At 42.5% G+C, this 14,285-nt stretch overlaps 1 protein-coding gene and 1 long non-coding RNA gene across 3 annotated transcripts in view; one reads left to right on the top strand and one right to left on the bottom strand.

Moving 5' to 3' along the window:
• The window catches only part of LOC132986877 (contactin-associated protein-like 5), a 26,525-nt gene extending 16,231 nt beyond the window's left edge, over positions 1 to 10,294 (top strand). The window contains exons 11-24 of one of the 2 annotated variants that reach the window (XM_061053555.1): positions 785 to 891; positions 1,271 to 1,390; positions 1,803 to 2,003; positions 2,126 to 2,282; positions 2,372 to 2,499; positions 3,351 to 3,521; positions 3,915 to 4,133; positions 4,342 to 4,581; positions 5,061 to 5,291; positions 5,663 to 5,796; positions 5,954 to 6,041; positions 6,582 to 6,797; positions 7,064 to 7,138; positions 8,207 to 10,294. In XM_061053555.1, the coding sequence (XP_060909538.1) occupies positions 785 to 891; positions 1,271 to 1,390; positions 1,803 to 2,003; positions 2,126 to 2,282; positions 2,372 to 2,499; positions 3,351 to 3,521; positions 3,915 to 4,133; positions 4,342 to 4,581; positions 5,061 to 5,291; positions 5,663 to 5,796; positions 5,954 to 6,041; positions 6,582 to 6,797; positions 7,064 to 7,138; positions 8,207 to 8,403 (2,284 nt within the window). In that variant the 3' untranslated portion in view covers positions 8,404 to 10,294. Of the gene's footprint in view, positions 1 to 784; positions 892 to 1,270; positions 1,391 to 1,802; positions 2,004 to 2,125; positions 2,283 to 2,371; positions 2,500 to 3,350; positions 3,522 to 3,914; positions 4,134 to 4,341; positions 4,582 to 5,060; positions 5,292 to 5,662; positions 5,797 to 5,953; positions 6,042 to 6,581; positions 6,798 to 7,063; positions 7,139 to 8,206 lie in introns of those variants that run through there. The other variant, XR_009675556.1, reaches the window with a different exon arrangement.
• Positions 6,641 to 14,285, bottom strand: LOC132986879 (uncharacterized). The gene is made up of 5 exons (XR_009675557.1): positions 14,150 to 14,285; positions 12,966 to 13,058; positions 9,530 to 12,220; positions 8,176 to 8,368; positions 6,641 to 6,778 (listed from the first exon to the last, which is right to left on the bottom strand). It is a non-coding gene; the product is annotated as an uncharacterized LOC132986879 (long non-coding RNA).

Genomic DNA, 14,285 nt, shown 5'->3' with positions numbered 1-14,285 from the left:
TATCCATAAGGTCACAAGTGATGTTCTTGTGATGTAAGATTTTTTTGTGCATAGTATAAAAACAATAGCAGCATATGAATAGTCTGATTGTTTACAGCTGAAGGACCTCAGTATGAGAGGAGCTTTAATGTCCACACAGTAAGACAAAAATTCATCCCCAATTCTCCTTTCAGCTCAGCTTTAGTTTGAACATTTAAAACTACAAACGGACATGAAATCTGCTTATAAAACAAAAACACAGCATGTATTATATTCTGGGATAATAAAGCCAGCTCAGTGCTTTTTGTTAAGAGGATGAGAACATTATCCCACATTAGACATAATCTGCTTTCCTCTCTCAGAGCTCACTTTATAACAGTTATTGTGCAGGTCAGCGGGAGAGGATTCAGACCGGGTAAGAAAGAAAACTGGACAATTATCAAACCAGCAGCTCAAACCTTTTTGTCATCAAGTTTACATGCATGCTTGATAGGACACATTAGACTGGAGGAAGAGGCTATTAGTAACTTTATTAACAGTTTAATCTGTGTGTTTAGAGGTAGATTCTCGGGTCAGATTTTGATGTTTGTGTTCTGTTGCAGATTGTTTTAAATATTTACAACATGAGGAACAGAAAGAGAGAGAGATTTACCCTGAGGCTGATAAATATTCAGAAATATAAACGGCTTTTCTCTGTCGTCCTCTGTGGTCCTCTGTCATCATCTGTCATCCTCTGTTCTTTGTCACCCTCCATGTCCTTCGTTGTCTTCTGTCGTCCTCTGTCGTCCTCTGTCGTCCTGCGCAGGTGTGTTCCTAACCTGTGTGAACACGGAGGTGTGTGTCTGCAGAGTTGGAGCTCCTTCTCCTGTGACTGTTCAGGGACCGGATACTCTGGAGCCGTCTGCCACCACCGTGAGTCTCTGTGTGTCCCAATTTATCTGAAATCATTTCACCTAATTGTATTGCAATAAAAAATGCTCCCACATCATGCACACTGTTTGTTACATTCGAGTTTCAGTGAATTTTTCATCAGCCGACATGAGCCTGGGCGCATCCTGCATGAGATGAGAAAGTTTCAAGGGCATGTGCTCTCAGCTAAACGCAGAAAATATAGAGGCAAAGTACAGAAGGGGTGGGGGGGAGGGGGGTTTGGATTGCAGCCAACTTAAAGATTGAATGATTCTTAAAGGCTTTCAGAGAAAGTTAGACCTCCACCTCATAGAGAGGATAACTTCTTAAAATGACAGTGTTTGCAGCTCTGTGCTGATATCTGATTAATCCCTATCTGCAGCCCTCTACGAGTCGTCCTGTGAGGCCTACAGGCTGACTGGAGGCTCCTCCGGCTTCTACTCTATTGATCCAGACGGGAGTGGCCCCCTGGGGCCCGCCCCTGTCTACTGCAACATGACAGGTGAGTGCAGTCGGTGTTGTCAACTTTAGTCTCTCAGGTTCCCTCTGGGATCAGATCTCAGAGTCGAGTCTGTCACAGATCTCTGTATCAACATGCAACGTGTCTGCTCAACACACTGAACAACACACACACACTGAGCAACACACACACACACACATACACACTGAACAATACACACACACTGAGCAACACACACACCGAACAACACACTCCTTGTTTCCAGCTTCCAAATCAAATATAGAATTTTTCATTGTTGTTTTCTTTAAACTCAGAGTTTTCTCCGACTGTCCGTGTGTGTGTGTGTGTGTGTGTGTGTGTGTGTGTGTGTGTGTGTGTGTGTGTGTGTGTGTGTGTGTGTGTGTGTGTGTGTGTGTGTGTGTGTGTGTGTTTTCATGCTTAAACATGTGTTCAGAGGAGCGTGTGTGGACAGTGGTGCGTCATAACGTCAGCGCTCCAGTCCGAGTTCAGGGCTCGTCTCTGCAGAATCCTCACATCATGACTTTAAACTATAGCTCCGACCCCAAGCAACTGCACACCATCATCAGAAGCTCCGAGCACTGCCAGCAGGAAGTGGTTTACAGCTGCAGGAAGTCCCGCCTCTTCAACACCAAAGGTAAAGATGTCTGTTGTGTTGATGTATCGTGATGGGAATTTAGCCTGAACAGATTTATGTTCAGGTATTATTACAGTAAAATCAGGATTCTGTTCTTCTTCTCTACATGTGTGTGTCTGTAGACGGCCGCCCGATGGCATGGTGGGTGGACCCGGGCGGAGAGAGGCGGAGCTACTGGGGAGGCTTCCTGCCGGGGGTACAGCAGTGCTCCTGCAGCCTTGAGCAGAACTGTGTCGACATGAACTACTTCTGCAACTGTGACGCGGACTCACAATCATGGTACGAAGACTTTAGAGGAGATATGATTACAAGTAAAAAGAAAACAGCAAAGAAGAGTTAAAAATGTATTTTTATATCTTATGTCTCAGGACTAATGACTCAGGAATCCTGTCATATAAAAACCACCTCCCTGTGAGCCAAATCGTGATTGGCGACACAAACAGAACCGGATCAGAGGCCGTCTACAGCATCGGCCCGCTGCGTTGCTATGGAAACAGTAGGTTTCTCAGTCAGTATTTGGATTTTGTCTGCAAATTTAGACTTTAATAAGTAGGACACAGCTAATTTTAATCATCATATTTAACTTCAACATCATGTCCTGTTCTTTTCCTCATGCCTGAGAGAATTGACTGCTTCTCTTCATCTAAAACACAGAACCGGCTCGCTCTCATCCAACAAAACCAATTATTATTATCTAAAAATGGGCTTTAAATAGGCCTATCCTTAGTCTCTCCTATCCTAAAATCTGCCTGATTATTAACCCTTAACCATGGGCGTTATAGTGGGAGGGGAGTTTGGATGACTACCCAAGGACTCAATGGAGGAAGGACCATTTTTGTGTTAGTACACAGTGATGATGTGGTGGAAGCCTAACATTTAACAGAAAGTTAGCTAGCGGTAGCTTGAGGTCAGCAGAAGACTAGTTGTCTCTTAGTAACAAGCTAACCCTTAGCAACAGGCGGAGGTTTCCTTAGCTTTACTCGGCTCAGTGACAGTGGTTCAACGATCAAACTAAACAGACAAAGTTACAGCGGACGGACATCTTTGTTTTCCTTTGCGAGAAACCCACTGCCTATAGTAAAGAAAAACTCAAGGTTTACAAATCGATTGCCACTAGTTTTGTACTTTGCGGTCATGTCTAGGACATTGAAATGCTTTGTCAGGTGTTTAATGTATATAAGGGACTGACGTACTGCCTAGCAAACAGCAAGGACATAAAACTTAGAAGACACGGACCATCCATCTCATTACTACACCAATAATGTAAGGATGAGTCTGTCTGGTTTCTCTGCTGTCATCCGCCCTGCAGGTTTTCAGCTCCTGTACGTGTCTTTTCTCTCCTCTCAGGGTGGATCTGGAACGCAGTGTCCTTCTTCCAGGAGTCCTCGTCGCTCCTGTTCCCCCAGCTTCAGGCAGAGCTCTCCTCCGACTTCTCCTTCTTCTTTAAGACCAGTGCTCCTTCAGGGGTCTTTCTGGAGAACCTGGGACACAAGGACTTCATCAGACTGGAGCTCAGCTGTGAGTCATGGATTCTCTGACCCATGTCCTAACGACATAATGTCCCAGAAACCCACAGCAGAGCATCATTTCATCACTGCACATGTTCAGAAGCACATTTTCATAACACTTTTTTTACCAGGCTGTAAACATGTTTATTTCTGATGTAAAGTTGGACATTTTATCATGGGGCTCTATGAGGACCGGCTCACTGCAGGAGGCAGCCTCTAGTGGACACGAGAGGGATTGCAGTTTGTGGGACTTGTGGGATCAGTTTACCTGATGTCACTGTTAGATTTTACAAATCACAGAAGCTTTTCTCAGGAGGTTTGGGATCAAATGTTTCACTGTAGAGATCTGAAGGTACAGAAGATCATAAAAATGTGTGAATGTGTGTGTTTGTGTGTGCCTCAGCTCCCTCAGTGGTAACTTTCTCTTTGGATGTTGGAGACGGTCCCGTGGTCATTGCGGTCACCTCCCCCCTCCCTCTGAACGACCGGCAGTGGCACCAGGTGAGGGCGGAGCGTAATGTGAAGGAGGTGTGGCTGCAGGTCGACCAGCTGCCCCTCCGCCTGCTGGAGGCTCCGGCTGACGGACACCGACGCCTTCGTCTCAACGGACAGCTGGTTGTAGGTACGACAGAGTCTAAGCATCAGGACAGAGTTTGACAGAGTTGTGGGTAAAACTTTCTAATAACCATCATGAATAGACAGTAAATTAATAACTTGATTTATTCAATAAATATTGTTTTCAGGTGGTCGGGCCCATGTTCATTCCCACCTGTGGTTTCTTTCCTGCACGTCATTCCACACTCTCTCTGTCGGGTGTGTTTTTGTCTCAGGTGGATCAGCATCCAGGCTCAGAGGCTTCCTCGGCTGCATGCGGACTCTGAACATCAACGGCGTGATGTTTGACCTGGAGGAGAAGGCGAGAACAGTGGTGGGGGCGAGTTCTGGTTGTCCGGGTTACTGCAGCGGCTCCAGCAGCCTCTGCCACAACAGAGGGAGGTGCATCGAGATGAGCAACGGCTACACCTGCGACTGCTCCACCTCTGCGTTCAGAGGACCCACCTGTAGAGAAGGTGAGAGCGAGTATGGGTTCAACTGCAATAACTGCTCCAGACAGTCTCCATACATGTGGATGAAGTGTGGAGACGCTGACAGCCAGGACTGATTTAACCTCCAGTTATATTTATAATACTAAGGTCAAAAATGGGGCGCAGTTAACACCAACTCTTAGCAGATGGTAATTTTTTCATTCTAACTGTGCTCAGACATTGTTTGTTGATCAGACAATTCTCGCAATGAGGCTGATTTACATAGAAAGGGGGCATTTTACTTCCAAATGAATGCATAATGAATCATTGAAATACGCACAAACACCACCGGTGCACAGAGACAACATTTGCTCGTCTCTGTGCAAGTTTAACTGCCGCAATTTCCTTTTTTTAAATCATGCCCTCAGTCATGTAATTCACATTTTCTAGGGGGCTATTTGGAGAGTGGAATGATATGTAATAGAATGTGTATTCTTTGTGTGTTTGTGTGTGTGTGTATTCAGAGGTGTCGGTGAGGTTGCACCGAGAGTCCTCTTTGACCTTCACCTTTCAGGAGCCGTTCTCTGGGATGCAAAACAGAAGCTTCCAGACGTCCGGCGTCTCCAGGGAGAGCAGCAGCGGCGGAACGAGAGAGGACGTAGCCTTAAGCTTCATCACCTCACATAGCCCCGCCCACCTGCTGACCATCAGCACCTTCAGCCAGCAGTACATCGCCGTAATCCTCACCACAAACGGTACACACCCCAGATGTTTCACAGCACACTGACACAGAGGTCAAAGGGAAATCTCAAAACACTCTCTATTCAAAAGAAGACATTTCCTGATGAATCTGAAGGGTTCATTGTGGGTAGCCCACTTCTGTTTTGTGAGTCTGTGTCTCCGTCTCGTTGCGGCTGCAAAATCTGTTGCTGTCAAGAGATTTAGTTTTTATTCTGCAAGAACTGCAGAGATAACACATAGACAATAGACAATAGGTCCCTTGTTCATTTTTTTTATTGATTTTAATCAAAGACAGTGTCTCAAGAAATACTGACTTGAAGTTTCCCAGAGTCAGAAGGTGAGGATGTTGAGGTGTTTCACGCTGTTTGTGTGATTTTCTGTCCAGGTAGTCTTCAGATTTGGTATCACCTGCAGACTCCCAGGAACCCGGATGTGTTCAGTCCGGTCCTGAGCGGTCTGGCAGACGGACAACTCCATCGAATCAGAATCCAGCGTGAGGGCAGAGACCTGTACGTACAGGTGAGATACAGTTAAGTGGAGCTACAGTTAGAGCTCAATTGGTCCATTTAACCATTCTACTGTCCTTGTCCCCCTATATAAGCTCAGAGTGAGAATCCACTTGTTGACAGAAGTATTTTTTCAGAATTCTTGTTTTTCTCTGAATCCTCTCCATCAGGTTGATCAGGACATCCACAGAAAGTTCTCTCTGTCGTCTAAAGCAGAGCTGATCTTTCTCAGGTCGCTTACCCTGGGAAAAGTCATCAGTAAGTGCTCTCACCGAGTTCAAATCTCCCTGAATAGAAAGTGTCTGTACTGCAAATAATCAGGCGTAGTAGTGTAAAATATCATCCACTTGTCAAGATCAACTGCGTTGGAATTGAAATTTTCCTCAACAAATGTTGGTGTTTTGGTAAAGATTCAAAACCTTTTTTTTGATATCAGGTAACAAGACGACATGTGACAATCAAACCTATTAGATCAGAGTGACAGTGACAGAAAGTAGTACTGTTTTTGAACATTGGTGGAACAAACTGGGCCTCTAGATCCTTAGGTAGAATCATTATACGGTTCAATACATATTTTTCTACAGCACAAAATATGAACAGTGTTTTGTGCGTTCAGTGTGTTTGAAGTAGTCTTTTAGAGGACCAGGAAAACCTCATTATGTCCAAGAAGTGCATCTTACAGAGACTGTATGGATAACTGTTGTTTAATGACATCTTTGTTTTCTGATTTTCTTCCAGTTTCATCAGTCTCTTTCTATCAGTTTATCTTCCTGACTTTCTCTCCGTCTATCTGAGCAGGGAGAGAGAGTTTCCATGAAGAGGTGGTGCGTGCAGGTTCCGAGGGTTTCGTCGGCTGTCTATCTTCGGTCCAGTTCAATCACGTGGCTCCTCTGAAAGCGGCCCTGCAGAATCGAGGCAGCTCGTTGGTCACGATCAGAGGCTCAGTAGTCCAATCAAACTGTGGGACATTGGCAAACTCCATAACATCCCACAACCTGAGGGGTAACACACAAGGTCAGTCATAATCTGAGGGGTAACACTAACGGTCAGTCACAGTCTGAGAATTAACACATGGTCGGTCACTGTCTTTAGACATTTACACATTTGATATACAGTATTTTAATGTCAAAGTGTGATTGTGACATTAGTTTTATTCACACAGATCTGACACACTCATGCATGTCTCATTTTCAACAGCAGGGAGCTTATATAATGAATCACACAATGATAACTTTTTACTTTTATACAAAGGGAATGAGTTTCTCTCTTCTGCTCCTAAGATGATTCTGCAGCTGTGGACAAAGAAAAGAAGCAGCAGAGCGAGGATACACAAAATGATGTGGCTGTTATAGCAGGTCTGTATCTTTCTTTTTGGCTTAATGATTCTGAGTTTGGTTACTAAACCAGAGTCACTCTATCTACCTTTATCTTAACTATCAGGACAAAAGACAAGTGACAAGTTTCTTGGCTCATTTTCTGGAAAGATACTCCAGTTCAGTAGCTGGGTACTTTGTCTCTTTGTTTCTGGTTGCAAAATGGTGGTGAAACCGCTTTCCCAAAGATGGACAGCCCCCTGGTCCATGCAAAAGTTCTCCATTTTGGAAACGATTTTAGTCTTATCTCTATATTGGGGTTTTTTTTTACAGAGTACCCCCTTAAAAAAATATTTGTGTATGCTTTTTATCCAGTTCAAATTGATCAGAGGTGGACTTTTGGTCAGGCTAAGTTAAAGAGACTGCTCAGTGAAAAAAATTGACAGTACCATCCAACCAAACCAAGGAAGAATCAAGCGTATCAACGGTCCTCCTACACCTTGTCCTGTTGGGGCTGTGCCTACTGCTGAACTAACATCACTAATATCATTCCACTCACTGTGTAATAATGTTATCTGAGGACATCATGACCTTCAGGTCCTTCTTCAGGGCCTTGAGCAACTACTGTGAGACCCCATGCATGTTTTGAAAGATAGTGCTCAGGATCATCTAGGGTTGTGTAACCCTAATATTTTTCTTTGACCTAACATGTAAAAACAACACAATTCCCATCCGGATTTCTAGAGACAGATGTGACAGGTACTGGTATATGTGAGTTTCTTCTTTGTCTAAAAAACAGATCAGTTTGATCGTCCTCATCATTTAAAACCCTGACCTAAAGGTGCTAGCTAGGTTGACCAGCCTTGGGTCGCTATTCTTTGAAGAGATTGATGTGATAAGTCAAAAAGTTGTTCTGCTGCTCAAAGTGTCCACTCAAGGTACTCCGTCTCCAAACTTTCTCTTTCAAGCTTTCTACTACAAAAAGGGGTTCAGAAAAAAGTATAAAGGAAACATTGAACAAGTTTTACATTATCAAGTTTAACCACCAAGAATGCATCTGCTTGTATCTGAAATGGCACCTTTAATGTGTACGTGTTTGCTACTCCTCAGGTGTGGCGACAGCAGTGGTGTTCATCACTGTTTGTATCCTGGCCGTGGTGACCCGTCTCCTGTACCGGAGGCAGGTTCAGAAGAATAATGACAGCATGCAGGAGAAGGAGCACCATCAGAGCATGGAGACCCCCATCAGGACGGAGCTTCACCTCCACAACGCTGTCAGGGACAATGTGAAGGAGTACTACATCTGACTACATGGAGTACTACATCTACGAGACAAAGGGGTACATGATCTAATAAGAAAAGGGATTACAAAACCCAACTTGACCAAGGAGTACAAGGTATTACCCCACAAAAGAGAGCAACAACCAACAAGATGAAAGTAAAATATCCGACAAGAGTAAGGATTAAAAACCTTACTACTCCTTCATGACTAGTCAAAGGAGTATGAAATCTAACAAGCTACAAACTACAATGTCCGACTAGAACAAAGGGGTACATAATCCAACAAATCAGCCTGGTTAAAACTTCTGACTAGACAAGGAACAACATCCTACGGAATGGAAAAAGCACTGCATCAGAGTAGATGAAGGACATTTGTTTCAGTTTAGACAAAGAAGTAAAAATGAGTTGACAAAAGAGTACCCCATCGAGCTAGACGGAACAAGTAGAACATCTGACTACAAGAATGAGTACAGCATCTTACACGGAGAAGGCCTATCACATAAGACTAAACAAAGAAGTAGAACCTCCAGCTAGATATTCCTAGGGGACAAAGGACTACAACATATACATGACAAAGGACTACAACATCCTACAGGACAAAGGACTGCTACATCTACAGGACAAAGGACTACAACATCGTAGGGGACAAAGGACTACAACATTTTAGGGGACTAGGACTGCAACATCTACAGGACAAAGGACTACAACATCATAGGAGACTAAGGACTGCCACATCCTACAGGACAAAGGACTACAACATCGTAGGGTACAAAGGACTACAACATCATTTGACAAGGAACTACAAAATCCCATGGAACAAGGAACTACAACATCCTTAAGACAAAGAATTACAGCATCCTCAAGACAAAGGATTACACATCCTATGGGACAAAGAACTACAACACCCTACATAATAATGGAATACAGAATCTTAATCGACAAAGGACTACATCCTCTGACTAGACCAAGTACTTCAATGTACAACTAGAAAATGGAGTACTACATACATCCAGAAAGAACGAGTTTAACATCTGATTAGACAAAGGACTCAGATAAAACTAGCTGCAGGACTATTAGACCAAGGATTACAAAATGTGACTCGATTCTGTTCTGAGTCTGAGTACACAAAGGAGTACTCCCTCTCTGACATACCTCTCCTTTGTGGGGCTGACAGTGTGGATGGTTTCCTCACAAACGGAAAGCAGCAGCTCCACCGATTGTGTGTCTTCTTCTGTGTGGACAGTAAAGAAAGCACTGCAATCTTTCTGGTTTTGTCTGTAAACTATGTGGGAATCTGTCAGAAATAGAGCCGCTGTGAGTTTCATCCAGCGTATGGGTGAAAGGAAATAGAACTGAGCCTGTTGCACCTCCAAAATGTGCGCAACCTTTTCTTACTGACTTTAAATGCTGATTATTTCTGCATTTCAGTAGAATATATTTATGATGTGTGGAGGTCAAGTGTAGGCCTGAGATCATTCACTGCTGTTTTCTGTAGATAGGTGATACAATACTGCCTCCTGTACCAGTGCCTAATCTTTCCTTCAGTTTGTTTTTCTATACTTTACTTTTTTTTTTTATGATTTTCACCCTCCAAATGCAGATGTTCATCAGTGATCTATCAATCCAAACAAATGGAGAAAGATGGAAACTTTAACAGTAGCTTTACCACATTAGCCATTTATGATCATTAGAAACCTTTTTTATTTCACTAAGTGGTTTTCTCTGCACTGTTTGCAACAGTTCAAAGAGAAACCAACCAGGACAACTAATTAATCGTGAAGTTACCCGGTTTGTAGTTACACAGGCTGATTAAAGCAACAATATGTAGCTGTTAGTGTTAAATAACAGTTTTACAGTCAGTTTGATGGAACAGTGACTTGATAAAGGCAGATTGGAGCCTCTTTAATTCTGATCCATTGTTCAGATGGACTTTGCAACTTGAGTTAGCACGGCTTCCTGAATGACAGACTTAAAGTCCCCTATGACATTAAAAATAAATCTTCCCTGTTTTAATCCAATGTTCTCTCATTCAATATTAATTAATCTGCCAAGTCTAAAAGTTTGTCAGAGAGGTGAAGTCCTGCCATTTTGCCGTCTAAATCTCAAACTGGCTTTTATGTCTACATGAGGGTGTGATGTGCCCTCCCATACTGCAGGGGGCGCCGTGTCTCTCAAATCCTACATAATGTTGCTTTAAGTAAAAGGCACGCGGTAACTTTACTTTACTTGTCTATAAGTTTTTTATTTATTTGAATAAAGGGAATACGTTTGTTTTTACACAAATGTCTATATGTACAAAAATTGCACCATGTCATGTAATTATTCTTCTTCTGTATTATTTGTACAACTGCAGTTTTGTTAGGGGACTATCGTTAAGATGCATAATTTAATAATAAAAGCTAATATATTCGTATCTGTTTGTTGTTACCTGGTTTTACTGATACAAACACTGACTTAACAACATAAAGAGTGAAATGAAAAAAAGTATGATGGCAGGAATCATCATTATCTGTTCATGAAGAGGATATCCGGCTGAATTTTTAGGTGCATCTTTTGTATGTATCTTTTTGGTTTGCAGCCTTCCAAACATGTTGACATCCAGCAGATGGATGGATGGAGTGATGGATGGATGGAGGGAGGGAGGGATGGATGGATGGATGGATGGATGGATGGATGGAGGGAGGGATGCATGGATACTTTATTGACTCTGAGGGAAATTCCAAGCATCCAGTAGAAGCTCACAAGACACACATGACATGAGATATTTGTCCCATCTAACACAACCGCTGTCCCCTCTCCCATATTTATTAACCCAAACAAAGACTTAAGGAAACCTGAAATAGAACAAAATTTACCCCATACAATTTAAAAATTGGACCTGTGCCAAGAAAATGTGTATAACCTGTGCAGGAATAAGAATAGAGAACCTATGTGCAATGAATGAAACGTATGTACAATGAACCTATGAAAACAAGCAAGTTATTATAATTCTTATTTTATCCTGTCAGCTAACATCCCAGTCCTGTATGCAGCATGAGGATCATCTGACTGCAGTCAGGTCAACTCTATCTACCTGATACATCTTAATTAAATGTCACCGCTGCACTAGTTTAGAGGTTTTAATACTGACCCAGAAAACTTGGCAGAGATGAGTTTGATCATCTGACTAAGAGCAAAGATAGAAAATCATGACACACAGACTCACATTAGAAATGTTCTTTACTGATGCGTTTCACAGAGACTGACCCGTTTATGAACAGACATACTGGAGATCTATAATCTTGAATTGGCACTATACAAATAAAGATTGACTGGTTGATTTAGATGAATGAATGAGTGCAGCTTCTTCAGCAGAGTCTTCATGTTGATCCAGTCTGATCGATTCCTCTGAGGAGGACTTGGTGATCAGACCTTCATTCTCTCTTCTGATCAGACTGATCATTGCAATTCACACAGGAAGGATGAGAAACCTGACAGCTGGATGATGGGAGGAGGACATGCGGTGTGTGTGTGTGTGTGTGATAATGGTACTGGGGATGGAGCGTGAATGCAGAAAAAAATCTGCAGAGGGGAAGTTCTGATGTCTGAAGTATGAAACATTTACTACTGAGGTAAGTAATCTAATAAATTATGAGTGGAAATTAATTTATAATGGAGGAGTCTGTAAAGGTTGTGAGCTGTAGATGTGCATGTGTGTTACCGTGTGTGTGTGTGTATTCCTCCTCGCAGTGAACCTCCGGCTGTCAGTTTACTTTCAGGATCCGCAGTCGTCTCTCTGCCGAGCAACAGAGGATTCTGGTTGAATCAAGGCGGGATGATCAGAGCTCATCCTGACGTCCCTTTCTGCAGAAAAAAAACACGCCGACAGTCAGATCACGTCCCTCAGTTTATTTGTATTTGATTGCATGTCCTGCTCTTTCATTTTTTTAAATACACCTCTAAAGTAATCTGGAGAAAGATGTCATGAGTTCTTGTTTATGTCGAATTTATCGCACATTATTAGTAATAGTAAAGTAATTCCCGAGTCCAGTCTTTAGTGTTTCCTGTTTTATTTTGTAGTTCTCCCAAGTATGTCTCGTCTAGTTTTGTTTCATCCCTTGGTGTGCTTTCCCTCCACTGTGATTGTTTTCACCTTTGTCAATTAGTCTCACCTGTGTTCCAAATTGCTACTATACTAGTAGAGTAAAGTACTGATTTGGCCCAAAATGCAGTATGCAGTATGCAAACAAAAGCGCAACCCCACAGGATGTCGTACTGATACAGGAAAAACAGATCACCAAGGGGAATGATTTCTTTGTTGATGAAAAAAAAACTCAATGGTCTCCTCCTCCCAGTCTTCCACTGGGAACTCTGGGAGGAGGAGACCATTGAGAAAAACATCACAGTCTGCATCAGATCAGTCTCCCTCACATACTGTTTCCCAAAATGCATAGGTCAGAGATGGAAATGACTGACAGCAACGGCCATCATAACAGGGAAATAATCACAATCAGACCAATCTAAAAAAAAAAATCTTAAATCTTAAATTCTTAAAATCATAAAAATCTAAATGAATCAAACAACAGCCTCAGCAGGGCTCATTGATCACCTTTGGTCGCTCTACATGCTGTGGTGCTGGTTTTCTCCGGCTGTGCCTCTCCTTTCACCGAAGCGCGGATCTTCCTCGCCACGAACCTGCAGGCTGAGAACGACAACAAACTGTCAGAAGAGCACATGGCTACATATCTGCAACACTGACTGAATCTCAACTTTACAGCTCTGTGTCTCAGTGTGACATGTTAGTTCACGCTCACCTCCCTCCACTCTGCCATCTGATAATCTTGGTTATTACTGATCTGACCTTTAAGTCTTTCAGTTTATGTTAAAGAAAAATCACCTGTGTGAACACACTGTGCAGGCTTTCTGTCAGAGTGAGATTATATATGCAGTTAAACAACAATCAAGAGTTCCCACTCTGGCCTGTTCAGCGATGCCTTTTTGCTCAGGCAGGGATTAGGCTTTTCCCAAGGGGGGGCCCTTCTGCACCTCAGTGCTCTGTACCTCTGTCCTGAGGGAAGTGGGGTGAGGTGGATGTTTAGTGATGTCCTGTTCTATTAAGGTTACAAAGTGTGCGAAGGCCCTGTTGTTGAGTTCTGTTAGGCTGGGTGCAGGAAGTCAAAAATAATGAAACTTCACGCTCAGAGAATTTATTTACAATTTGCATCATTACTTAGACCAGCCTGTCTTTCTCTATTTAAATGTATCATTTAATGTTAGAAACAGGAATCTCTGGGTATTTTGGTCAATTTTCAGTTTCATAGCACTCTTTGTTTAAGCTGCACTGCAACATCACAGGGTTTTAAAAAGTTGAGTTAAAAGTCAGATAACATGTTAAATCTGCTCTGAAATAACAAGTTTTCTCAAACAGACAAACACAGGGGTTAGGAGAGCTTAGTTATTTATTGTAAATACATTAACTATGTTTGAAGCTTATTTCTTCTTTTCTTTGTGACTACCACATCAGACAGTCGTGTACTTCCTGACAAAAAAAAGTGCTGAGTCACTGTGACAGTCTCTGTTTCACATGACTAACCGGTTTAACAGCTGTGATTCTGACTCTTTAAAAAGCAACAGAAGCTGTTCTTTTAACAGGAAATACAAGTGTTTTTTTCCCTTTTCGATGTGTTCAAGAGGCAACAGGATCTCAGTATTTTCAGTGAAACACTTTGATAAAAGCAGATTGAAACAGACAGTTTGTATTCAGAGGTTACTGATCAGATAGAGAGGACTCACCGTTGATGATCAGTCACACCATGTTTCTCTCGCTCTGTACTTCTGTAGATTCAGAAGTCTTTAGTCTCAGTGTTTCTGTCTGTGTGAGTGTTCAGCTGTCAGCCAAGCTCTTCCTCAACAAGTCAAACAAGTTAGA

This window comes from Labrus mixtus, chromosome 13 (assembly GCF_963584025.1).
Source record: "Labrus mixtus chromosome 13, fLabMix1.1, whole genome shotgun sequence".
Taxonomy (NCBI): Eukaryota; Metazoa; Chordata; class Actinopteri; order Labriformes; family Labridae; genus Labrus; species Labrus mixtus.
The sequence above is the reverse complement of the archived record's forward strand: the minus strand, read 5'-3'. Positions and strand labels throughout refer to the sequence as shown.